The 26,221-nt window shown below is 44.8% G+C and overlaps 1 protein-coding gene across 1 annotated transcript in view; it reads left to right on the top strand.

Moving 5' to 3' along the window:
- The window catches only part of ZDHHC8 (zinc finger DHHC-type palmitoyltransferase 8), a 130,818-nt gene that overhangs the window by 84,043 nt on the left and 20,554 nt on the right, over positions 1-26,221 (top strand). Inside the window, exons 2-3 of the mRNA XM_033136362.1 lie at positions 23,365-23,486; positions 25,454-25,611. Of these exons, the coding sequence (XP_032992253.1) occupies positions 23,365-23,486; positions 25,454-25,611 (280 nt within the window). The remainder of the gene's footprint in view (positions 1-23,364; positions 23,487-25,453; positions 25,612-26,221) is intronic.

Genomic DNA, 26,221 nt, shown 5'->3' with positions numbered 1-26,221 from the left:
GCCCAATCTGGGGATGGGGGGCGGCAGCATAGCGAGCTCCCTCTCCTTCCTCCTCTCGCATCTCGCTCACTCAGAGAGGGCAGTGATAACTATGACCGGTGAGAACTAGTCATGGGTAGGGTTCACTGGGGCTGGTGGGGAAGAAGGAAGACCCAACAGTAGGAGAAGCCAGAACTAATGACAGGTGGAGCCAGCTAATTCCAGTTTTATCCTGATTCTTTTCCCTGCTTCAGTTACAGGTGGGTAGCCGTGTTGGTCTGCCATAGTCAAAACAAAATCAAAAATTCTTTCCAGTAGCACCTTAGAGACCAACTGAGTTTGTTCCTGGTATGAGCTTTCGTGTCTGAAGAAGTGTGCATGCACACGAAAGCTCATACCAGGAACAAACTCAGTTGGTCTCTAAGGTGCTACTGGAAAGAATTTTTGATTTTGTTTTGACTTTTCCCTGCTGAATTCTACAAGGGGCAACACTGAGACTAAGAAGGCGGAAACTCGGGCAGTGCCAACACCGTTGTTAAGAAGGCAGTCAGGTGTGGGTTAACTGGCACCGGACTGAGCAGTGGTGGAGTTTGGGGTCTCAGCGGTGCCCCCCTTGCACCACCAAAATTCGGGGGGCCCGTTTCTTGCCTCCCATTCTACATCATAGTTGTGGCCAGTGCTATTTTTCTAGAAAAAGGTGCCATAACTCACCATGAACGCCTCCCATGTTCTCTTATAATGGCAATGGCGCCCACCTGAGAGGTGCAGGAACTGAGTTCTGGCTGGGGGGGGGGAGCCCTGGTTGCGGTGCCCCAAGGCTTCCCAAGCCCAGTGTGACCGAACCAGTCGTGCTCCCCTAAACTCACCTCTTAACTGAGATTAATGGGGCAGCACTCATTTAGCCAGCCTCCATTGGCTACAAGGAACAGCAGCTGGGACAGAAGGCTCCAGGATTGTCAAGTGCCTGGCAATGCCAACCGTGACACAAAGGGTGAGTGCCCTAGTTTTTCCTACCCCAGTTTCCCTACTGGTAATCAAGCAATTTGGTTTATAATAACCAAAGTGCATTCTCTGTTCAGAGATTAGTTACAGTGAGCAAAAATAAATCTGGTTAGCTTAGCTTTGTTAAACTCTTTTGCTGCAGACCTTGCATTGTAATCCATTCTCTTGAAGCTCCTGATTTCCTCTGTGATCAGCAGCATGTGTAATTATAATTACTTCCCTCCAGAATATATTATTTTCCCGAATCCCAGGGAGACAGGCTAGCCTCATTTCCTCCCCGCCCTTTGCTTTGTGATAAGAATGCCTTATTAAGAAATCCACATGCCTGCTCAGTGTCATTTTTGGACCATGGAGAATGTGAAACACATTAAATGTTGCTACTGAACTGCTGTATGTTGGTGTAGGTAGGAGCTTGCGGTTGTTTGAGATACTCTCGTGTGTTCATTGGCTTACTGGCTGCCGCCTACTGAGAGCAGAGAGGTGTGGGGAGCTCAAGGAGGTGCCAGCGCAGTGACAGGACTGTCAGATTGACTCTGCCACCTCTCCTGCCCTGCACTGGAGAGCTAGCGTGGTGTAGTGGTTAAAAGCGGTGGACTCGTAATCTGGTGAACCATGTTCGCTTCCCCGCTCCTCCACATGCAGCTGCTGGGTGACCTTGGTCACACTTCTCTGAAGTCTCTCAGCCCCACTCACCTCACAGAGTGTTTGTTGTGGGGGAGGAAGGGAAAGGAGAATGTTAGCCGCTTTGAGACTCCTTAGGGTAGTGATAAAGTGGGATATCAAATCCAAACTCCTCCTCCTCCTCCTCCTCCTCCTCCTCCTCCTCCTCCTCCTCCTCGCCCTCTCCGTAAGCAGCAGCAGTGTTCAGCATTGGGAACCTGGATGTGCCCCCATTGCCCCGCCTGCATTGCATGCCAACCGCAGCTGATGCAACAGATAAGACAACAAAGTTGGGTTACAGATGCAAGAATTTCGAATCATTTCAGCGGCTTAAAACGCAAACAGTGAAAATAGATATTTGTTTCCGCTGCCACGTTCTCACTTTCCTTTTCATAACACTGCTAAGGTAGGGTAGCAATTAAGAGCCAGCCAACGGAGCAGGGGCACCTGCAAAACTCGCACATATAACTACATACCTTGCACCATGAAAGGTTTAATAGGATAGCTTGACAGAAAGCCAAGGTTTCCTAAAAAGAAATTCCAACAAGAATTCCAAAAAGAATGGGGGAAATGCAGGGAATACTTTACCAAACGGTGCCCCAAAATATACAGCTGGACTTGTTTCGATTAATTTCTAGAGGAGACTTTGCGGTTTTAAAAGTCATAATTAGGAAGAAAATTGTAATAATCACAAATAAAAGAAACAGCACACAAGAAGTAAATAAGGAGGCCATTTAGAGGATAAAGGAAGTCTTTTATTTTTATGTTATGTTTTCTTTGTGTAAGGGGATAGGAGTTTAATTTTGATAATTAAATTGTCAATGGTGGTGGGTTTGTTTGTTTGTATGAGTTGTTGTGGACTATGTTGCAAATAAAATTTAAAAATAAATAAAAAGAAAGCCAAGGGCTTCCTGTCTGGCTCAATATGCTCCAGCTGCACATGTTTTCTAGTAACAGCACCCCTATTTTCTGATACTTATCCCTGAAAAAAGCATGTCTCCACATTGCTGCCTTTTGGAGATGCTGTGTTAATTTTTTTTAGTGTGAGTTGCTGGAGTTGCAGTTCTTCAGCAGTCATGTCCCATCCCAGGGTGCCAGGAAGTCAATCAATCAATCAATCAATTTATTTATTGCATTAGCCATTTATTGCATAGCACATAGTAAAAGACCAGGCAGTGGCCTGGCGCGATTATAGCCATATTTATTGCATTTGCCAATCAATTTATTTATTGCATTAGCCATTTATTGCATAGCACATAGTAAAAGACCAGGCAGTGGCCTGGCGCGATTATACAAAGAATACTACAGATACAGTTAAAACATTGGATGTAAAATCGTGCTGGATAATACAGATAAAATAGAGAACAATAGCAGGGCATGACGACAGTGTCCATGTCAGGAAGATACATGTGATGGCCTGGGAGTCAGACTCAGATGCTGAACCTGAGGGATCCCAGCCTGCATGGGATTCCCCGCCTCCAGAACCAGCTGAGCCAGGGCCAGGGCTAGAGCCTGAAGGATCCCCACCTGTGCTGGATCCCCAGGTGCAGACATCAGCAGAGTCTGCTCTGGCTCCTGATGGGAAGGAGGACCCATTGCCTGCAGGTGCTCCACTCCCAGCCTCTTCAGAGGAAGCTGAGGCGGCCCCTGGGTCCAGTAACCCACCAGCCTCTCCTGAACTGCAGAGGCTCAGGACAGAGAGGCGAAGAGAGCTAAGTGCTTTCAGGAGGAGTGCTCGCCTCCAGGCCCGGAGGAGAGGCGAGTCTCCTGAGGATCAGGGCCGCCCTAAGCATAGGGCCAGATAAAAGCCAGCCAGCCCCAGCCCAAGTTGCTTGAGCAACTTAGTTGCAAGCGTGTGCTCAACCTGCAACCTTGTGCCTGAACCTGCCTTGGACCTCGACCTGCTCCCTGCCTCGCTCCCCGCCGGACTGACCTCCTTTGGACCCCTAGACCCAGGACTGGACTTGGACCTCGCTTCACGGACAGACCCCTGGGGCCAGCACAATACATAGGACTAAGGCTAAGGCAAGTTAGCCGAAAAGGTGGTCCTGAGTTTCAGAGCCTGTAATGTATAGATGGCCACTCCACGTGAAATCAAGGGGTTGGCATCCGCCAGTAAGTATTTCATGCAGTCAACGTCCCCGGCGATAGTCGGTGGGATTAGAGGGAAAAGCCTAGGTCTTATTGAGACATATAGTGGGCAGTAGAGGAAAAAGTGAATAAAGTCCTCTATCTTTCCTTTGTTGCCAGGAAGTCAAATCACAGTGTGGGGAATGGATGGCTGCATTGACTTTAGCATCATTGGATGTGCATGGGCACTGAGATGAGGCCCCATTTTGCGTCCCTATTCCCATGCACTCTTCCAGAAGAGATTTGGCACAGATCCTCGCTTTTAACTTTTAGGTTGATGAACTTCAAATATACAGTGCTGATGTATATTTTGAATAGCTCATAAGCTATTGTAGGACATTGATTCCCGCCTCTCCCCCCACCCTCCACCAGCAGGGCCACCATTAGGGCCAAACTTCAGGGGAATAGTTCTGGGATCCAGCAGCTGAGGGAACCCACAACTGTGAGGAGGCAAATGATTTCATAGCAGAAGCAGGCTATGTCAGCATCCAATTCTTTCTAAAAATGCAGTTATTGGCAGGATGGAGTTGATTTAAATCAAATCAATTTAAATCACGAATTAAATCACGATTAAATCACTAGTCAGTAAGACTTGATTTAAATCATTTTTTTACAGAAATACTCATTCTTGCTGGTATAATCTTCATATTTTTGGAATAATATATTTTCAGAATAGTTTTTACAGTTATATCAAAAATTACTGATTTTTTATACTATTAGAAATACATACAGATAATTATGAAATTATTGTGAGGTTTAATAAGTTAACTGTTTACTGTATATTCTGGTGTATAAGACTACTTTTTAATCCAGGAAAATATTCTCAAACGTCGGGGGTCGTATTATATTCCGGGTGGAGAATCTGCGGTCGCGTATATCTCAAACTCTATATTTTAACTGGAAAAGTTGGCGGTCGTCTTATACACCCAGTTGTCTTATACGCCGGAAAATACGGTATATTTGGACAACTTTTCTGCTGTACTTTATTGGAAGGAGAAAAATAATCATTTCCTTAATAACAATTTAAACAGATTATTTAACTAAAACAATAGCTTCATAGCGTATGTATCCATGTTTGTTAACTGATGTTAAACAATTAAAAAAGAAACAACTTAGTCTGAGTTTTAGCACACATGAAAAACTTAAAACAAATCCTTATTTCCTGATGAATAGCCTTTGGACAATAATGTAACTTAAATAGAAAACTATCTTTAGAAAGATTTTTCCTCCAAAAGCATTTATTTTAAAAATCCAATTTAAATTTTTAAAAATCTGATTTAAAAAAAATCCGATTTTTCAAATTTTATTTTTAAAAAAAATCATAGATTTTTATCCACCCTGGTTATTGGGGATAGTTGGGCAAGTTGTCCAGCAAAGCTCTGGCTGAAATGAACATGCAGGTCATGGCTGGAGCTGCCCTGCCACTCAATTACCGGGTAATTGCTTTAAAGAGAGGGAAAGAGAATGACCTTTTCCTGTCACTGCCTTGTAAGCTGCTGGGGTGTTGCTAGTTTTGGCTGCTGCAAGTTGTAGTACATAACATCTGGAGGGCGCCAGGTTGAAGAAGGCTGATTTTTATACACATAGGTTGCTATGGAAGGAAAATAAAATTGCCAGTGCAACATTGCGTAGTAGGAAGTGATATTCTGAGATGGGATGCCATTTTTAAAAATGGGATTGATGACCAGTCCGTTGCACTCAGCAGTTGCATTGCTGAGAAGCTTTCTTTTGTCTGCGGTTTCTACTTGGTGTTGAGACAGAGCTCTGATCAGACATTCCTTACTAAGAGCAGCTCTCTCCTCACTTGCGTTTTTAATCGATTCGCCTTACCCGATCTGCAGTATACTGAGCGCACATCACTAGTATTTGGAAAGGGTCCAGGTTGTAATGGAATGCTCCACCGAAACCCATCATATCTTATTAAACTGCAGCGGATTTATATTCAGCCCAGCTGATTTGAATAATTAAACAGGGTTAAATTGGATAGAGTTGAACCTCAGGGGATGGAGCATCTAGCTGCATTTTCCTGAAAGGTACCATACTTTGCTCCACCTCGCCTGCTCTTTAAAAATATTGACAATTACAACAACAACCTTTAGTAATAGATAACTGCATTCAGCAAGTTTTCTGCTAATGGGTGGTGGAGAGACTTATATTTTTACTTTGATATAGTCTAATTCGGCCTACGCTGTCTAGGCTTAATTCTGAATCAGTATCTGAAGAATATCTGAATATCTGAAGAAGTGTGCATGCACACGAAAGCTCATACCAAGAACAAACTCAGTTGGTCTCTAAGGTGCTACTGGAAAGAATTTTCTATTTTGTTCTGAATCAGTGTTAGCGATGAACTGACATTACTTAGTGCTTGCCTTTGCTTTCGATCTACCTTTATAGAAAATGCTTTCAGCCTTCAGGGCACTGAATCGGCCATCTAAAAGGAAACGGTGAGAAGATCGTAGGCAGTTGTATTACACATAGACTCCCTGATCTGGCTGGGGGTTGTGTGTGCAGAACCGGGCTCTGTGCATTTATCTATAGCTGGATGGTGAATTACACACACGCACACGCTGTACACCTGATTACCCTCTAATCCAACACCACCGTATAGAATGCAGTGGTGCCTTGGTTTAAGAACAGCTTAGTTTATGAACATCTTGGATTAAGAACGCTGCAAACCCGGAAGTAGGTGTTTTGGTTTGTGAACTTTGCCTTGGAAGCAGAACATGTTGAGCGTGTTCCATTTGCAAATTGAGTCCCCCGCTGCTATGGGAAAGCACGCCTAGGTTTAAGAACACTTTGGTTTAAGAACGGACTTCTGGAACGGATTAAGTCCGTAAACCAAGGTACCACTGTATTATAGGGTGGTGGCCCCAAAACAGGCATTTTTCTGCTGCTGTGTGATGCACTTCCTTCTGCAATTTATGAAGCAGAAACCATCAGGGGGAGGTTTTGTTGTCACAGGAGTGTGTGTGCCCCGCAATCCCTACCCCCAACCTGTCCATTATTTTGCCCAACCTGTCCCGTGTTTTGCCTGACCAAAGGTGGCAACCCTACCCCCAACCCCACCCACGGGGGAGTGCAGCAAGTGACTGTGCAAAATTAAAATGGGGATGGGATTTGGTCACTTGGTGCCACTCAAAGCACCAGAAGGTTAGAAACCTTTTTGTTTTTTGCCAAGTGGGGTGAGGACTGGGTGTTGTTGTTGTTGTTGTTGTTCAGTCATTCAGTTGTGTCCGACTCTTCGTGACCCCATGGACCAGAGCACGCCAGGCACGCCTATCCTTCACTGCCTCCCGCAGTTTGGCCAAACTCATGCCAGTCGCTTCGAGAACACTGTCCAACCATCTCATCCTCTGTCGTCCCCTTCTCCTTGTGCCCTCCATCTTTCCCAACATCAGGGTCTTTTCTAGGGAGTCTTCTCTTCTCATGAGGTGGCCAAAGTACTGGAGCCTCAACTTCAGGATCTGTCCTTCTAGTGAACACTCAGGGCTTATTTCTTTAAGAATGGATAGGTTTGATCTTCTTGCAGTCCATGGGACTCTCAAGAGTCTCCTCCAGCACCATAATTCAAAAGCATCAATTCTTCGGCGATCAGCCTTCTTGATGGTCCAGCTCTCACTTCCGTACATTACTACTGGGAAAACCATAGCTTTAACTATACGGACCTTTGGAGGCTGCTGGGTGTGTTAGTGCACCTCCCTACACAATTTTCATTTCCTATAGGGCAGTTTTCATTTAAAGCAAAAGGTTGAGACAGGCTGTTGTTGTTTTTTAATTATTTGTTTTTACCAACAGAGCCCAAATACTAGATATGATTTCCTGTTTCAAAACCAGATTGGTTCAACTTACAGAGACAAAGTCTCCAATGTGTTTCCTGAGAAGCACAGATGTTAGCATTCATTTCATTAAATGTAAGCGTGGAATTTCAATTTCTAACGCACACAAACACCCTTCAAAAAGTGGTGTAGAGAGAGAGAGAGAGAGAGAGAGAATATAAATAAATGGCTTCCCTATTGTTTGCCAAATCTTGTTTAATGACTCTCAACACTTTCCTCCCGTCATTTTCTAGGCCAGTCGTCCCTAAATCAAATCTAAATATGGTAATATGTTTATGTAAAACAGGAATTTCAAAAGGAATTAAGGGTACAAGTAACACTCCAGAGTGTGTTGTGCTTTGTATTAATTAGATTGATCTCCCAACGCAACCGCAACTTTACATGGGAAATCTCCATACACCCATCCTTTAGATTCAAAATTTGTTAGCCCACTTTGCAAATGTTGAATCTAAAGGATGAGTGCATGGAGATTTCTCACGTAAAGTTGGTGGTGGCGTTGGAACTCAAAACCACAGGGTTTATTTGGAAGGAACCAATCATTACCATCATTAGGATGTAGACATACATAGATACGTACCCTCCAACATTTCTCTGATGAAAATGGGGATGCCCTATTCCATTATTATTATTATTATTATTATTATTATTATTAGTGCTATTTGTCTAGAAAAAGAGGAGCCAGAACTCCCCTTGAACACCTCCTTTGTTCTCTTACAATGGCAGTGCTGCCCACCTGAGAGTTCCTGCTGAAAAAAGCCATTATTATTATTATTATTATTATTATTATTATTATTATTATTATTATTATTATTATTATTCCCTGCCCATCTGACTGGTTTGCCCCAGCCAATCTGGGTGGCTTCCAACATACAGTATATAAAAACATAATAAAACATAAAACTTTTAAAAATTTCACTATGCACGGCTGCCGTTGGAAGTTTTCTAGAGGTTGTGTTACTTATCTCCTTGACTTGGGGATCACAGAAATCCATACCCTCCAACATTTCTCTGATGAAAATAGAGACATCCTAAGGAAAAGTGGGACATTCCAGGATCAAATCACAAACTAGGACGGCTTCTCTAAATCCAGGACTGTCCCTGGAAAACAGGGGCACTTGGAGGAGATAGATCGAGATCGAGATAATATCACACACACATGAACTCACACATTAAAGTACTCAATTAAAGTAGACCAGTTTAAAAACGGGGACATGATCAATGGCTGTTTGGCAAAATAGAACCTCCATGTTTCAAGGCAGGCTGCTGCATGCCAGCTGCTGGGGGGCAGACAGTATGGATAGGCTGTTGCATTTACTTCCTGCTTGTGGGGTCCTTGGAGGCATCTAATTTGCCGTTGTGCAAAGCAGAGTGCTAGTTTAGTTGGACCTACAATCAGGAAGACTCACTTTGTGTTCTAGTTCAGTTCTGGTGCTCTGGACCAGACACAGGACACATGCCCTTGTGTGTCACAACCATCACTGTCCCTACTTAACACACGGAGTGCTTTTGCCTGCTGGAGTGTGTCCTTGAACTCTTAAGGATGCTTCTTAGTGGTCTAAGATGGAGGATAGAGAAGGATGTGTGGATGTGAAGACATTAACCAATGCACAAAGGTAAAATTCACTTTTATTGCTGTCCTCGTGTTTTGCCTCTGGCCCCTGGCATGTGGCCCTTGGAAGCCTGTGCAGAATGGAATGTTGCCCTTGAGCTGAAAAGTGATTCTCTCTCTACTCCTGCTTTAGGCTGTTGGTTACCAGAATTAGACATAGCTGGGCAAGAGCTCAGAATTAGGAAAGAGCCCTGTACAGCCCACCCCTGGACGTTTTACGGTCTATGAGTGCTGCACCAACGACAAACAGTCCCCAGCTGCCGCCCTTCAGACTACTAGCTGGATCCTGCTTACTCCATTCACCACAGACGAGGATATTGTGAACTAAAAAGATGTTTATTGCGTACAAAGCTTGTGGTTGCTGATAAATAAAAGGTTGCTCAATAAGCTTATAACAGTTGTCCTATACCGGCCTAATACCTCTAAAATGTTACCGGCCTAATACCTCTAAATGTTAACTAAATAGCAATAACAATGCGTTTCACAATCTCTTTATCCTCTCTGCTAACATCCACCTAAGACTCTAAACTCCCAGCTCTATCTCTTGACTCACATTTCAACTCCCCGCACTTAACTGCCTCACTGCCCACTGGGAGGGGTGTTTTATACCCAGGCTAAGCCCGCCCCTGAGGGTTCTAACTGTCAGAAAAAATTAACCCCTACCTGGCATTGGGCTAGTTCTCCACATACCTCCCTCCTTTTTAGGTTTGTATCAGAGGAGTTACTAGCCAAAGTATCCCTCTGATACAAACAACATTTTTAAACATTAACATAAACAATACATTTTATAACTCTTACCTATATTACCTATCTATAACATAAACAGTTACATCTTCAGTAAAAGTACATATGGTTGTGAACATTATATACATGCAATATTACATAGTACCAGTGACATGCAATATCGTTGTGGTGATGTCTTGTCTTCGGATCAGCCGTGGCTCCCTGGTTTTCGAGACAACGCATCAGCCACAATGTTCAGGGTTCCTTTTACTGATTTGATGGTGAAATCAAAGTCTTGCAAGATTAATGCCCACCTCATTAACTTGCTGTTGGTCTTCATGGATCGTAGCCAGATCAGCGGTGAGTGATCCGTACAAAGTTCAAATGTTCGTCCCCACAGATACGGCTTTAAACGTTGCAGAGCCCAGATGATGGCCAAACACTCTTTCTCGATCGTCGACAGATGTTTCTCCCGAGGCAACAACTTTTTGCTGAGGTAGACGACCGGATGTAGTTCGTCCTCAGCTCCCGGCTGGCATAACACAGCGCCAAGTCCATCATTAGACGCGTCAGTGTAGACCGTAAATGGCTTGCCAAAATCAGGTGTAGCTAGTATTGGTTGGGATATCAGTGCGTTCTTCAGCTTGTCAAAAGCAGTTTGACAGGCTGCTGTCCACGTGATGGGGTCTGTTATTTTTTTTCCTGTCAGACTAGACAAAGGAGCAGCTATTTCACTAAATTTGGGGATGAATTTACGATAATACCCCACCAGTCCCAAGAATGCCCTCACTTTCTTCTTGGTTGTGGGTTTCGGCCAGGTCGCGATGGCTTCTACTTTTGCAGATAAGGGTTTAATCTGCCCATCCCCAATCATATGACCCAAATATTTGATAGAACTGCCCCCAATGTGACATTTTGCCGCCTTGATGGTTAGGCCTGCCTCTTGGATTCTTTGTAGCACTATTTTTAAGTGCCCTTTATGCTCCTCCCAAGTTTTACTAAATATGGCGATATCGTCAAGATACGCAATTGTAAAGTCATATAACCCATTTAAAACTTTATCCATGAGGCGTTGGAAAGTGGCTGGTGCGTTTTTTAGACCGAACGCCATGACTGTAAATTCATATAAACCGATAGGACTTCTGAAAGCGGTCTTTTCCCTATCTTTTGGGTGCATTGGAATCTGATAGTATCCTTTTGTTAAGTCCAAACTAGATATGTATTTACAGCTTCCAATTTTCTCGATTAAATTGTCGAGCCTAGGCATAGGATAGGCATCTGATTTTGTCACATGGTTAAGACGGCGAAAATCCAGACAAAATCGTATAGTTCCATCGGGCTTATCTAATAAAAGAACAGGGGCTGCCCATGCACTGCTCGAAGGAACAATAATGCCTGCTTTTAACATCTCCTGAACTTCCTCGGTTACAGTCTTTATATAATGGCCTGTAATCCTGTACGGAGCCAATGCAATGGGTTTGGCATCGCCCGTATCAATCTGATGCATTACCCCTTTAGCAATACCTGGTTTATTGCTGAACGTGGGTGCATAGTGTGTCAAAATTTGTTTTACATCTTCTTGTTGGGACTGCGTTAGTTGGGGGTCCAACTTAATGTCAGTTATTGGACAGGGTTTCTTCTCCCTTTCCCAACAAGGTATTGGCATGTCTTGGGGATCTTCTTTAATAGCAAATAATGACCACCCTTCTGCTTTATAATAAGGCTTTATCATGTTCACATGCACGACCCGCCTGCCTTCACCGTATTGAATTATATAGTTTACATCATTCATTTTTGAAATGATTTTAAAAGGACCTTCCCAGGTCAGTTGTAACTTATTCCCTTTTACTGGTCTGATTAATAAAATATCCTGTCCTGGCTCAAAAGATCTCACACGTGCCTTTTTGTCATACCAAACTTTCTGTTTGTGCTGAGCAACCTTGCAATGTTCTCCTGCCAGTTCTAGTGATCGTTTGAGAGTGTTTTGCAATTTAAATAGGTAATCAACTACATTCTCCGAATCTCCAACCGGCCGTCCTTCCCAATTAAATCTTAATAAATCTAGGGGACCCTTGACTTTTCTCCCAAACAATAATTCAAAGGGACTAAAACCCGTGCTTTCCTGGGGTATGGATCTATAAGCATATAATAAGGCTTGTATATTGTCATCCCAATCGTGAGGATGTTCCGTTACATATGCCCTCAGCATTCTTATCAGGCTTCCATTAAAACGTTCTGCCAAGCCGTTCGTCTGAGGGTGATAAGCGGTACTGGTGATATGTTTTATCCCACACCTCTCCCACAAACGCTGCATCAGTTTAGAGGTAAATGAGGCTCAAGGTCTGTCACGATCTGTTCTGCAAACCCTAGCCGACACATATAACTTATTAGAGCTGAAGCCACTGTTTCAGTCTCTATGTTTCGTAATGGAATCGCTTCCGGATACCTAGTCGCAAAATCCACAATAGTCAATAAATAATGATGTCCCCTGCGACTGGCTTTTGGCAGTCGTCCAATAATATCTATTGCTAAGCGTTGGAAGGGTTGGGAAATTATAGGCAAGGGGCATAATTGTGCTTTCGTTTTATCTTGCCCATGTCCTTGTAATTGGCAAGTATGGCACGTTCGACAAAATAACTTTATTTGCTTGCCCATCCCAGGCCAAAAGAAATTTTGGGACACCCTTTGTTTGGTTCTGGTGATTCCCAAGTGACCTCCAAAGATACTGCCATGTGCATGTTGTATTATCTTGGTTCTGAATTCAGTAGGTACTATCAGTTGCCTGTGGATCTCATTACCCCCTCTATTAGGCTTTAAAAGAATCTCCCTGTATAGCAACCCATTGTTGACTATAAACCGCTCCGGGCTTTCAGGGGTTAATACTGTATTCACGGCTGTGGCTTGAAAATATTTCTGTAAATCTGTATCTAGTTTCTGCTTGGCTGCAAAACTAGCTGCTTGACTATTTGTAACTGGCATTATACTTGTATCTTGTGTCAGTTCAACAATTGTATCAGACCTTTCCTCCTGAGGTAACTGTCGCAGTTTTTGTGCCCTAGTTATTACAAATGCACTCTGTACATGGTCAAGTAGATCCCACCCGATTAACATTGGAGCTGGGATTTCTGGTGAAACTGCTACTTGCCATTTTCCAGACCATTGTTTATATGTCAGATTAACTAATGCGACTGGCAAGATTTCTGGCTGTTTTGATATTCCTTTTAAACTGATTGTTTTGCCTTTAATAAAGTCTTCTGGCTTTAACAAATCAGGATGTACAATACTAATCTGAGACCCTGTGTCTTTTAAGCCTTTATATGGTTTACCATTCACCCAAATTTCTTCTCCTGTTTTGTGTAATAGCATGTCATCTTGTTGAATTATATAGCACCTCACAACTTGGGCCACTGGTAACTCATCAGCCTCTGACTGGGCCTCGGTTGTCGTGGCAACCATGTTGGCAGTTGGCTCTGTCTCCACAGTTTGGACACAATATGTCTGCTTCTGAGGGATAGTATTTGCACTCCTAGTTCTGATTTCAGTTCTACAGTCCAGTTGTCTATGGCCTTTTTTCCCACATTGCCAACAGATTAATTCAGGCCTTTTACCCTCACTATATTTATTTACTTTTCCCTCAGTCCCCCCCGTTGTCATAGGCGTGTTATGGGGAACATTTGCATTGGCGGGAAAAATTTTCTTGGCAGTTTCTGTGGTAAACTTTGTGGGCTGTTGCATTCTCTTAAACTTATTTGTTTCCCACTGTTTGTCCTTATATTTTGGGGCATCATAAGCGTGTTCTCGGATTTCATTTATTTCATCTGCCAGATTAGCAGCTTCCAGGATGGTTTTAGGGCGTCTTTCTTTAATTAAATACTTCAGATGACTATTAATCGTGTCATAAAATTGTTCCAATGCGATCACCTCTTTTATTTTTGCCACAGAATCGGCACCCTCCTGTTCTAGCCACTTGTTTAAATAATTTGTAGTTTTAGCTCCTAGTTGAGCAAATGTTTCCTCACACACTTTTTTTATTGTTCTAAACTTTTGTCTCAGTTGTTCTGCAGTAATTCCGAATCTAACATAAACCAACTGCTTAAATGCTTCAAAATCTTTGGATTTATCAGATGGCATTTGAGAATAAATCTCTGTTAATGTTCCACTAATACGCGCTCTCAGTATTTGCATTTTCTCCTCATCTTTTACTTCAAAATCTTCGCAAGCCCTCTCAAAAGAAATGATAAACGCTTCAGGATCGTCTTTATCTTTGAAGTCAGGGAATCTTTTTAAATCCACCCTGCTAGGATTTTGTGTGGAACTATTGTTGTTGTTTCTATTTTCTACAGCTGATAATTCAAGTCTTTTCATTTCTAATAAATATTCTCTTTCCTCCCGTTCTCTTTCTCTCTCAATAGCTAAGGTCATTTCTTTCTCTTTCAGTTCTCTCTCTTTTGCCTCAGCTTGGAACTTTAATTCTCTCTCTTTTGCCTCAGCTTGTAACTTTAATTCTCTCTCTTTCAGTGCCATTGCCTCCCTGTCTCTCTCTCTCTCTCTCTCTCAATATTTAATTCTCTCTCTTTTGCTTCAGCTTGTAATTTCGCTAGCTCGAATTTTAAATTATATTCCTTCTCAAGTTTCCATTTCTCAAATTCCTCTGAGGCTTTAAAACTAGTCCCCTCAGCAGGATTTTTGTTAACTGTTTCAGTACTGGTTTCCTCAATCTGGGAACCCCATTTTCTTCTTCAGAGCTTTCTACTTGTGAGTCCCTAAGAGCTGTTTTAGTCTTTCTAGGTGGCATTTTCTATTTATTTGGTGGTATTATTTCTGTACTTAAATCAAGGATGTTTCAGTTAAACTATTTCTTCAGGCTCAGTTTCCACAGTTTAGGTCCAAAGTCACGCCTAAAGTTGCCTCAGTGCACTTTGTCCAGCGTACTTTTCCGACCTCTCACTATAAACCTTTCTGCCTGAAATAGTTTCAAACGCAAAGTATCTTTGTAACTCTCTCACAATCTCACAGTCTTAGGCGCTATCACACCACACCCTAGGGCCAGGTAATTCCTCTCTGAATTCCCCTTCTCCCTTTCCAGGTGTATGCGATCCCCCTTCCTGACTAGATTGTAGAGTCTCACAGAAGTTTGCTTAAATCCTCTTTAAGCCTCACACTTCACACAATGCGTCACCCTTAAATCCTTCTTGTACCTTGGCACTTCTTGCCAACACTTTAGATCTTTGATCTCAACGTGACCACCACTTTATGACTATCTTTCGTATCCCACCGCTGCCACCACTTTAATGTCGCGGGCCCTTCGCCCTGTACAGCCCACCCCCGGACGTTTTACGGTCTATGAGTGCTGCACCAACGACAAACAGTCCCCAGCTGCCGCCCTTCAGACTACTAGCTGGATCCTGCTTACTCCATTCACCACAGACGAGGATATTGTGAACTAAAAAGATGTTTATTGCGTACAAAGCTTGTGGTTGCTGATAAATAAAAGGTTGCTCAATAAGCTTATAACAGTTGTCCTATACCGGCCTAATACCTCTAAAATGTTACCGGCCTAATACCTCTAAATGTTAACTAAATAGCAATAACAATGCGTTTCACAATCTCTTTATCCTCTCTGCTAACATCCACCTAAGACTCTAAACTCCCAGCTCTATCTCTTGACTCACATTTCAACTCCCCGCACTTAACTGCCTCACTGCCCACTGGGAGGGGTGTTTTATACCCAGGCTAAGCCCGCCCCTGAGGGTTCTAACTGTCAGAAAAAATTAACCCCTACCTGGCATTGGGCTAGTTCTCCACAGTGTGGATGTGAAGACATTAACCAATGCACAAAGGTAAAATTCACTTTTATTGCTGTCCTCGTGTTTTGCCTCTGGCCCCTGGCATGTGGCCCTTGGAAGCCTGTGCAGAATGGAATGTTGCCCTTGAGCTGAAAAGTGATTCTCTCTCTACTCCTGCTTTAGGCTGTTGGTTACCAGAATTAGACATAGCTGGGCAAGAGCTCAGAATTAGACATAGCTGGGCAAGAGCTGAATGCCTTGCTGTTATTAGCCAACCAGCCTTTGCTTATGTGTGTGTGTGTGTGTGTGTGTGTGTGTGTTTACAAGAAAGAAATTTGCATTGCTGGTGCAGCAGTGTGAAGAATGAACTAGCTTCTGTGGGAGTTTGGGAGGCTTGAGACGACAGTCATGCCAGGTGAGCTGCGGCTATGCAGAGAAGAAACCCACCATAAAATCCCTTGCTTTGCTCTCCTGGCAGTTAACCTCTGGCTTCCCCAAGGTCATTCACCATCGTTGCAATTAGGCCTGTGGGTGGAGGTGCCTGGTGGGGCCTCCCCAAAGCCAAGCTGGATGTCAGGACCTGCTGGCTGGGGCTGATGGGAGATGCAATACAAGTAATTGATAAGATTTGCTCTCCCTCTAAAGTTACCCCGCCAGAGTGAACTGAGAAAGCTCTCCGAAGGAAAGGCAGGAAGTACAGGTTGAAAAATAATGTCCGAATGCCCCTGTCTCCACATCAAAATTCCTAGTTGCTTGAGGAAGCCGAGTTGCATGTTAACCAAAACAAAGCTTCCTTTCTCCGTACAGCCAGCCAGCCTTTTGAAGTTTGCTCTGCCAAATGAGTGGGAGAAATCAGGTTTTAACAGGCAGTCGCTTGTGACATTTCCTGGAGGAAAGGAGGCTGGGAGAGAGAGAGAAAAGAGGAGAGAAAAGCTGTGCTGAAGGGTGCCGAAGCCGCAGACTAAAATAAACAGAACATGGGGCTGCATTTAGTAAATACAGTTGCTAGAAAACTTCCAGGTGGGGGAGGAAAGAAAAATCCAATTTCGTGCCTGGAAGGGTTTATTGTGTGCCCATGTTAGTTTATTTGTTTTTGTGTTTATATCTCATCTTTTCTTCAAGGACCTAGAATCGGCATAATCATTTTCACTTCTTCTCTTATTTTTTATCCTCCCCGTGAGGTAGGTTAGGCTGAACGGTTGCCCAGGGAGCTTCATTTCTGAGTTGGGATTTGAACCTTGGTCTTCCAGGTCCTCATTCAGTACCCTAACCGCGATGCAACACTGTCTGCCCACTCCACCTCAGACTATGGAGCTAACCTCTGCCACAGGCCAGGGATCTAGGAGTTGTTGACATCCTCTATCTTCTACCTCAGAGGACAAACATCATCCTGGACAAGGGAGACCAACCTGGCCCTTCCACTGGCCAGTAAAGGAACAACTGCAGGAAGTTTGCTTCCCCAATCCTGAACAGTCCTGAACAGCTTGGGGCCAGGTTACCCAAAAGACCGCTTGCCCCTGTAGAGAGAGACACCTGTAAGATCCCATAGCTCATCTGGGGAAACTCCTCTCTTGGCACCTTGCCCTGCAGGATGTCGTAGGGCAGTGACCCCCAAAACAGGCATAATATGCTTGTGTTGTACATTGTGTTTTTATTTTAATCGTATTGTTTGTTTTGATATGGTACACCCCCTAGAGATTTTTTAAATATTAAGCACTTTATAAATGCTTTCACATCGATAATAAATACATACATAAATAAATAAATAGTCTGCTTGCATTCAGTTCTACTGCTAGTGGGCCAGAGAAGGAGCAGCTATAGGGAGTTTTCCACCCCTCCGTTCCACCCAGAAAGGACATTCTGCTCCATTCCTACTTTCCTCTGAAGTCCTCATTCCTTTTTCCTTTGTGAGCCTGCAGGCAGGGATTTATTTTCCTTTAATCTCCATGCAATGCTTAGAACATTTCAGGTGTGTACTTCTTGCTGCTTCTGTTGCAGATTTTGTGCGTGTGCGTTTTGAGGTGGGGGCAGGGGTTTGTGCTAGTGGACAGAGAACATTAGAAATGCCTTACGTTCCTTTGTAAAAATACCTATAAGACTGGCAGGATGCATGTGTGTGCATAATTCAGGAACACCCATAGCACCAAATGTGGTGTATTTCAGAGGGTGAAATGAACCCACTTTTGTTTCTCTTTTGTCTTTGCTGTGTGCGGTCGCACCAGCAGTAGCAGCAACAATCCTTTGGGCAGCCACCAGTTGGTAGCTGTCATTCTCCACCACCTCCCAGAATGCCCCCCAACACAACAAGTCATCATGACACTCAAAAAGGCATTTGGGGAGGAAACCTCAGGTGCCAGTCATTGGCCATTAAGTGCAATGATGCATAGGCTGTTTTATGTACACCCCCCACCCCTGAACTTTACTTCTCCTAAAAAAAAAAAAGACTACAAATTCCGCGTAAAACCCATTTTGCTGCCTTGTAAATGGGTGGTGAAATGTGGGGGACCAGTTTGGTTTGGCAATAGGTAATACACACCTGTTCAAAAGATGTATTGGCTTAGCAAATGATACTCTGGTAATTCAAATCTAGCCTTGCAAGCATTAGGAACATTGGTGGCTGTTCAAAGGGATTAAAACCTTTCAGATTTCAAGGGGAAGAACCTTCAGGAAGTAGTAGTAGTAGTAATAATAATAATAATAATAATAATAATAATAATAATTTATTTATACCCCGCCCATCTGGCTGGGTTTCCCCAGCCACTCTGGCGGCTTCCAACAGAACATTAAAATTCAATAATCTATTAAACATTAAAAGCCTCCCTAAACAGGGCTGCCTTCAGATGTCTTCTAAAGTCTGGTAGTTGTTTTTCTCTTTGACACCTGGTGGGGAGGGCGTTCCACAGGGCGGGTGCCACTACTGAGAATGCCCTCTGCCTGGTTCCCTGTAACTTGGCTTCTCGCAGTGAGGGAACAGCCAGAAGGCCCTCAGCACTAGACCTCAGTTTCTGGGCAGAACGATGGGTGGTGGAGACGCTCCTTCAGGTATACTGGACTGAAGCCATTAGGGCTTTCAAGGTCAGCACCAACACTTTGAATTGTGTTGGAAACGTACTGGGAGCCAATGTAGATCTTTCAAGACCGGTGGTTATGGTGGTCTTAGTGGCCCGCTCCCAGTCACCAGTCTAGCTGCCGCATTTTGGATTAGTTGTACCGTAGTTTCCAGGTCACCTTCAAAGGTAGCCCCACATAGAGCACATTGCAGTAATCCAAGTGAGAGATAACTAGAGCATGCACCACTCCGGCCGAGACCAGTACGCGGGCAGGTAGGGTCTCCAGTTTTGGTGTAGTGGTTAAGAGCAGCAGACTCGTAATCTGGGGAACCGGGTTCGTGTCTGCACTCCTCCACATGCAGCTGCTGGGTGACCTTGGGCTAGTCACACTTCTTTGAAGTCTCTCAGCCCCACTCACCTCACAGAGTGTTTGTTGTGGGGGAGGAAGGGAAAGGAGAATGTTAGCCGCTTTGAGACTCCTTCGGGTAGTAAAAAGCGGGATATCAAATCCAAACTCTTCTTCTTCTTCTTTTTCTTCTTCAGCCTGAGTACCAGATGGAGCTGGTAGACAGCTGCCCTGGATACAGAATTAACCTGCGCCTCCATGGACAGCTGTGAGTCCATAATGACTCCCAGGCTGCACACCTGGTCCTTCAGGGGCACAGTTACCCCATTCAGGACCAGGGAGTCCTCCACACCTGCCCGCCTCCTGTCCCCCCCAAAACAGTACTTCTGTCTTGTCAGGATTCAACCTCAATCTGTTAGCCGCCATCCATCCTCCAACCGCCTCCAGACACTCACACAGGACCTTCACCACCTTCACTGGTTCTGATTCGAAAGAGAGGTAGAGCTGGGTATCATCCGCATACTAATGAACACCCAGCCCAAACCCCCTCATGATCTCTCCCAGCGGCTGCATGTAGATGTTGAAAAGCATGGGGGAGAGGACAGAACCCTGAGGCACCCCACAAGTGAGAGCCCAGGGGTCTGAACACTCATCCCCCCCCCACCACTTTCTGAACACGGCCCAGGAGGAAGGAGCGGAACCACTGTATAACAGTGCCCCCAGCTCCCAACCCTTCTAGACAGTCCAGAAGGATGTTATGGTCGATGGTGTCAAAGGCCGCTGAGAGATCCAGCAGAACTAGGAAACAGCTCTCACCTTTGTCCCTAGCCTGCCAGAGATCATCGACCAGCGTGACCAAGGCAGTTTCAGTCCCATGATGAGGTCTGAATCCTGACTGGAAAGGATCCAAATGGTCCGCTCCTTCCAGGCGTGCCTGGAGTTGTTCAGCAACCACTCGCTCAATCACCTTGCCCAAGAATGGAAGATTTGAGACTGGGTGATAGTTGGCCATATTGGCCGCGTCTAAAGATGGGAAAGCCTGTTGTTTTTGCCTCTCAAAATAATGCGAAAGATGCTATGGATGAAAACAGAGATGTTGATAACTGCAAATAAGCTTATTGCCAAAAACTGGAACGCATGGAAAATTCCAACCGTGAGGAAGAGGTTGCAGAAGGCTTAGCTTGCTAGGATCTTGCGTAAAATTACTGCGATAATCCATGCTTGTGAAACAATTTAAGGGCAAGGCAAGTATTTGTTTGTGACTGGGAATTGTTCATCTGTTTTTTTGGAACAATGCATTTACTCAACATAATGTCAAAGAACAAATGCTGGCGATGTCATAGACTAGTGATTTGCAATTAACTTAATTGAAACTCCCTTTATTTTCTGCTCTGAGACTTTTTCTTTTTTGGCATTTTTGTGCAATTTGTAATAATATTATTAATATTTGTTTAAAATGTTACACATTCCGTGGGCGTGGGAGGAAGGGAATCACATCATCTAGTTTGTATCATCTCGGGCCAGCCACACAAGAACAATTTGCACCAAAGTATTGCAGGGAACCAGGCAGAGGACCTATTGTTATTGTTATTGTTATTGTTACTGTGCTACAATTCCCATTAGCCAGATGTGCAAAAGGTATACAGAGTCAAATATCTTCGCTCCCTGTGGTCCAGTTAATGTCTTCATTGTTTGGAAGCAACTCTGAAGTGTCTCAGGAAGAGGTTTTTGCACAACATCAGGGGTCAGCAACCTTTTACAACCGTGGGCCGGTTGTGTTGGGCCGGACCATATTTTTTTTGGGGGGGGGGGTGAGGAAATGAACGAATTCCTGTGCCCCACAAATAACCCAGAGATGCATTTTAAATAAAAGCACACATTCTACTCATGTAAAAACAAGCTGATTCCTGGACCGCCCGTGGGCCAGATTGGGAAGGCGATTGGGCCGCATGTGGCCCATGGGCCTTAGGTTGCCTACCCCTGCACAACATCTAGTACCTGAGATCCTTAAAAAAAATAAAAATGTGAAGATGTGAAGCATTGAACTCAGGACCTTCAGCATGCAAAGTGTGCTCTGTGCCACTCAGCTATAGTGGGCTTTTTGAATGATTAAAATGATTACATTTTAAAGCAGGGATACCTTCCAGGTGTTGCTGGAGTCCTATTTCCATCAGTTGGGAGTATGGCCAGTGGCCACAAATGATAGGAGCTTTAGTTCATCAACATCTGGAGGGCTGCAGGTTCCCCATCCCTCAAGCAGCCCAATGACAGGACGGAGCTTTACCTGAGAATATACAGTATTCCTATCTTACCTTTTGCATTTAAACTGGCAATTTCATTCACAACTGCTTATCTCAGAACTCTTTCAGCAGTTTCTCCCCCCCCCCACAGCGCACTATATACCCTATCAAAAAAACAAAAAGAGAAAGAAATCCAGAAAACAAATTATACATGGAACAATGATAGGGTGGGGATGAAAAAACACTGGCGAATGCTTACGATGATTCACTGTGTCCTTTCTTTAAACTTCAGTGAACTCATTCAAATATGCAACTCTAGTAAATGAACAGATTTGTTTATGGTTGTGGGTTTCCTTCCATGATGGAGTTGGTGGCACTAATTTCCCCATTGAAAAATAGCCTATTAATTTTCACTGGGTAGCTAATTAGCTGCAGAATCTAAAGAGGTAGGGCCACCAGTTGTCTGAGGCTGACTTGCCAGGTCGTTTGGGGGCACACCAGGAACACCTTCCCATCATAACGACATTAGACACGGGAAATGTTCAAGCAGTGGCCACAAAGGGAGACCCAGGAGCACACTCTAAACACACTCCCGATTCTTCCTTTGCAGTTGCAGTTTGAACACAACGCCTTTTGATTTTGGCACCTTCTTCAGCCCCCTTGCGTGCGGTCAGAAAAAGAAGCCAAATTTAAAAAGCATTGAATTCAAGCCACAACTGCGAAAGAACAATCAAGAGTATTCTTGCGTCTTGAAATCAAGCTGGGGTTGCACAGGAAAAAAAAAGAACTGCAGCTGCCCATGGTGGAATTGCAACCAAGCGTGAATGGGTGGGATTTGCAGTGGTGTCCTGGCCCACCCCAGCTAAGGAAGTCTGGTGGTTAAGTTTTTATTGATGAAGAAGCACTTACATCAACTCTGAATGTGCTCTGAATGCACATGCATGTTTCTAGCCACTGGGCACTGTCCCCCACGGATCTGTGCCTTGCAGAGCAGTTGCAGCGACAGCAAGACACACACACACACCCCGGCTTATATACCCTCCCCTGATGGGTTGCACTTCCACATCTTTTGAACCCCATCAGCAAGGCTGAGGAGGTGGGTCTAAACAATGCCCCTTCTGCCCATAGGAAGGAGGGGGGGGTTGCAGGCAGGTAACATGAGCCCTGCACGTGCTCAGGGGGTGGGGTCATCCCCTGGCACTAATTGGCTATGGACTATGGTTGGTCGCTGTTGAGGGGCCTGGTAGGAATTTTTCCACTTGGCAAATTGGCTCCGCCTGGTGGTTTTCGCCTACCTCGTAGCAATTCGTCACAACTTTGGTTTGGCGGATTAGGCATTGGATCTTAGGGTAGGTTGGAAAGGTGGTGGTGGGGGGAGGTTTGGCCATCACCTCCCCCCAAAAGGCTGAAGGGTACTTCGATAAAGGAGTTCGGTGGGGCGTGGCCACTGTCCGGAGCCGTGGAAGGTGAGGGCCTAAGGCACGCCCCATGCCGGTGATCGCAGGGTGAGTCCCTAGCTGATGTGCAGCAGCAGGGGCTCACCCATCTGTGGTTAACCCTTCCCGGACTGCCAGCACGACGTACTGGAGTCGGATATAGTCGGCTGATCCAATGCCTAAGCCAATACCGCTCAACATCCGTAACCAATAAAGTTGTGGCCATTCATTTGCCCATTTGAACCTTACATATGGTGTCTTGTGTTTTATTTCTCTGGGGGAGGGATCGGGTCCTTGACATGCAATGCAGGAGGCAGCAGTTGCAAGTTACCACTCTCTGCAACCACAGCAGGCGCTGCGATTCTTCAGTGATTTGACTTCAAACTCCACTGTGTCTCGAGTCGGACGGATGCCAGCAGCAACTCTGCTTCACCCCTACTTTTGCCTTTGGGGAATGCTGTATTAAAATGTGTTCCGGTTGAGATGCTCTGGGGTGGGAGACACTGAGAAGGCGAATCTTTCGACAAACTAACAATTATTCCAACCCCTCTTTTCTCTTGTATGCAGGTGCCCCTGGTTAACAAGAGCCGTCTCTCCAGCCATCCCTCTATACAATGGACTCGTGTTCCTGTTTGTACTCGCAAACTTCAGCATGGCAACCTTCATGGACCCTGGGGTTTTTCCACGAGGTAAACCTGGACAGGATGAGGGCGGGTGGCTCGGGGAAAATATGGGCAGGAAGGAATGAAGGCAAACAAACAGATGCACCCTACAAAATGGCACAACCAGCTTTCATTCTCCCCCCCCCCCACTATTAATACCCCTAATAGGAAAATTTGTTATCTGATTATGCAGCCTTAATCTGCAGTATGGAGTAATCCTGTTCAGAGTTCTAGCCAGCCAGCTGTGCACAGTTCCATCCTCCCACCATCACCAGTCTTGTCGTCCGTCCGTCCACCGTCTCCTGCAACAGATACCCTGCATTCTGTTGCTATCGAGCATGCTCAGTCCTCATCAGACTGTGTGTGTGTGGTGGTGGTGGGGTTTTCCTTCCACTTAGGTTTCCCCCCACCCAAATTGTTGGACTTCTGTAACCCTTGGGGTTCCTGTGAACATGTTGATACCTCCCTCCTGGGTGGTTCAATTTTGGCCGAGTCGTGTTCTATAAACAGAGAGTGAGTTTACTATTAGTAAATAGCAGGGATGGGTGGAGGGAGTTGTACTTCTGTAACATCTAGAAGGGCACAGATTCGCCATCTCTAGTATTGGAATTATTGTTGTTATTTAGATGTGTTAGTTGCCCGTATCCCAAATCGGATCATTCGTTGTTTACTTGCAACGGATTGCTGTTGTGAACAGCAAAGAATGTTCTTGTCAGGTGTGTGTGTGTGTGTGTGTGTGTGTGTGTTCGTGTGCATGTCTGGCTTCAACTCATGCAACATGCCAGCTTTCATCACGTTTGATGGGAGATGTGCTGGTAAACACTATGCAGATTCTTGTCTGGGTAGCTTAGCCTCTTTCTTTTGAAGTGTCTGTCCTTTTAAGTCATGAAACTGGCAGCTTGTTCCCTCCTTCTCAGGAGCCTTTAGTGCAATCTCTGCTGATGTTTGTTTTTCTGAGGTTTAGGCTTTATTCAGTGCGTTACCTCTGCTGAGATTTCCTAGTGCCGCCAAGCCTGTCACAAATGGTAGACGAGGGAGGTAAATTTATACTGCAGGTGGGAACTCCATGGAATATATATATATTTAAGAGCAGAAAACACTGAATATATAAAATGGGATTTGAAGCCTAGCCTTCTCCCCTGATATTCTGATTTTTAATGTGCTGGGGTTTTTATTTATTTATTTGCACTTCCACACCTTAGATTTAAAGCACATGACTTCCCCCAAAGAATCCTGGCAACTGAAGCACCCTTAACAAACCACAGGATCCCAGGATTATTTGTGCGAAGCCATGTGCTTGAAATAACATGGTGTGAATGTGACCGTACAGTTTAGACATGGGTTTAATGTATCATTCCCTCTGTTCCCAATGTTCAGACTACAGTGGTACCTTGGTTGTCGAACTTAATCCGTTCCGGGAGTCCGTTCCACTCTCAGAACTGTTCAAAAACCAAGGCGCAGCTTCCCATTGGCTGCAGGAGCTTCCTGCACTCAATTGGAAGCTGTGTTGGAAGTTCGGCTTCCAAAAAACGTTCGCAAACCAGAACTCTTACTTCCGGGTTTGCGGCTTTTGGGAGCTGATTTGTTTGGGGGCCAAGCTGTTCAACAATCATGGTACCACTGTATGTGTGTGTCACTGGTAGGGCTATAGTTCAGTGACTGCATCCTCTTGCCTAGACAGTGGTGAAGGGCCAGAGCTGCACTAGAGCAGCTGCTTTGCATGCAGAAGGTCCAAGTTTCAATCCCTGGCATCTCCAGGTGAGGCTGGGAGAGAACTCTGCTGGAAAACCCAACAGTGGCAGTGTAGGAAGTACTGAGCTAGAAGCTCCAATAGTCTGACTTGGTACCAGGCAGATTCCCATTGTGTTGCTCTATGACATGTTACATTGTGCTGTGCTCTTAGCGGTTTGGCGCTAACCATATTCTGCCTCCATCTAACCATGTGTTTTCTCCCCCTTTCCCGGGGGCGGTGGGTGTGTGAAACCTTTGAGCAGCAGACGAAGACGAGGATAAAGATGACGACTTCCGAGCTCCGCTCTACAAGAATGTGGAGATTAAAGGGATCCAAGTACGGATGAAGTGGTGTGCCACCTGCCATTTCTATCGCCCTCCGCGCTGTTCCCATTGCAGCGTCTGTGACAATTGTGTTGAGGTAGGACAATGCCCCCCCTGCCCACTTTGGGAGGAAGAGACTTTAGCTCCGTGGTAGAGCCATATCAAAATATGGCTCCCCAGTACAGTCAAACCTCGGTTGTCGAACGTAACCCGTTCCAGAAGACCGTTCGACTTCCGAAACATTCAACAATCAAGGTGCAGCTTCCAATTGGTTGCAAGAGCTTCTTGCACTCAAGCAGCAGCAGCGTCGGACATTCGGCTTCTGAAAAATGTTCAAAAACCAGAGCATTTACTTCCGGATTTTCGGCGTTCGGGAGCCGAAACATTCAAAAACAGAGCCGTTCAAGAACCGAGGCTTGACTGTATCCTTGAGCATTTTGCGAGGAGGGAAATCATAGCTTAGCAGTAGAGTTTTAACTAGTTTAATTTTGCTTTTGTTTGTTTTTTAATGTTGCATACCATCCCGGGATCCTGCACTGGTATAAAAATGTATGATGGTAGTATTTAGCATGGGTAAATAAAGGGACCCCTGACCATTAGGTCCAGTCGTGTCCAACTCTGGGGTTGCGGTGCTCATCTCGCGTTTCTGGCCGAGGGAGCCAGTGTACAGCTTCCAGGTCATGTGGCCAGCATGACAAAGCCGCTTC

This window comes from Lacerta agilis, chromosome 17 (assembly GCF_009819535.1).
Source record: "Lacerta agilis isolate rLacAgi1 chromosome 17, rLacAgi1.pri, whole genome shotgun sequence".
Classification (NCBI taxonomy): Eukaryota; Metazoa; Chordata; class Lepidosauria; order Squamata; family Lacertidae; genus Lacerta; species Lacerta agilis.
This window is presented reverse-complemented; position numbering and strand designations above follow the sequence as displayed.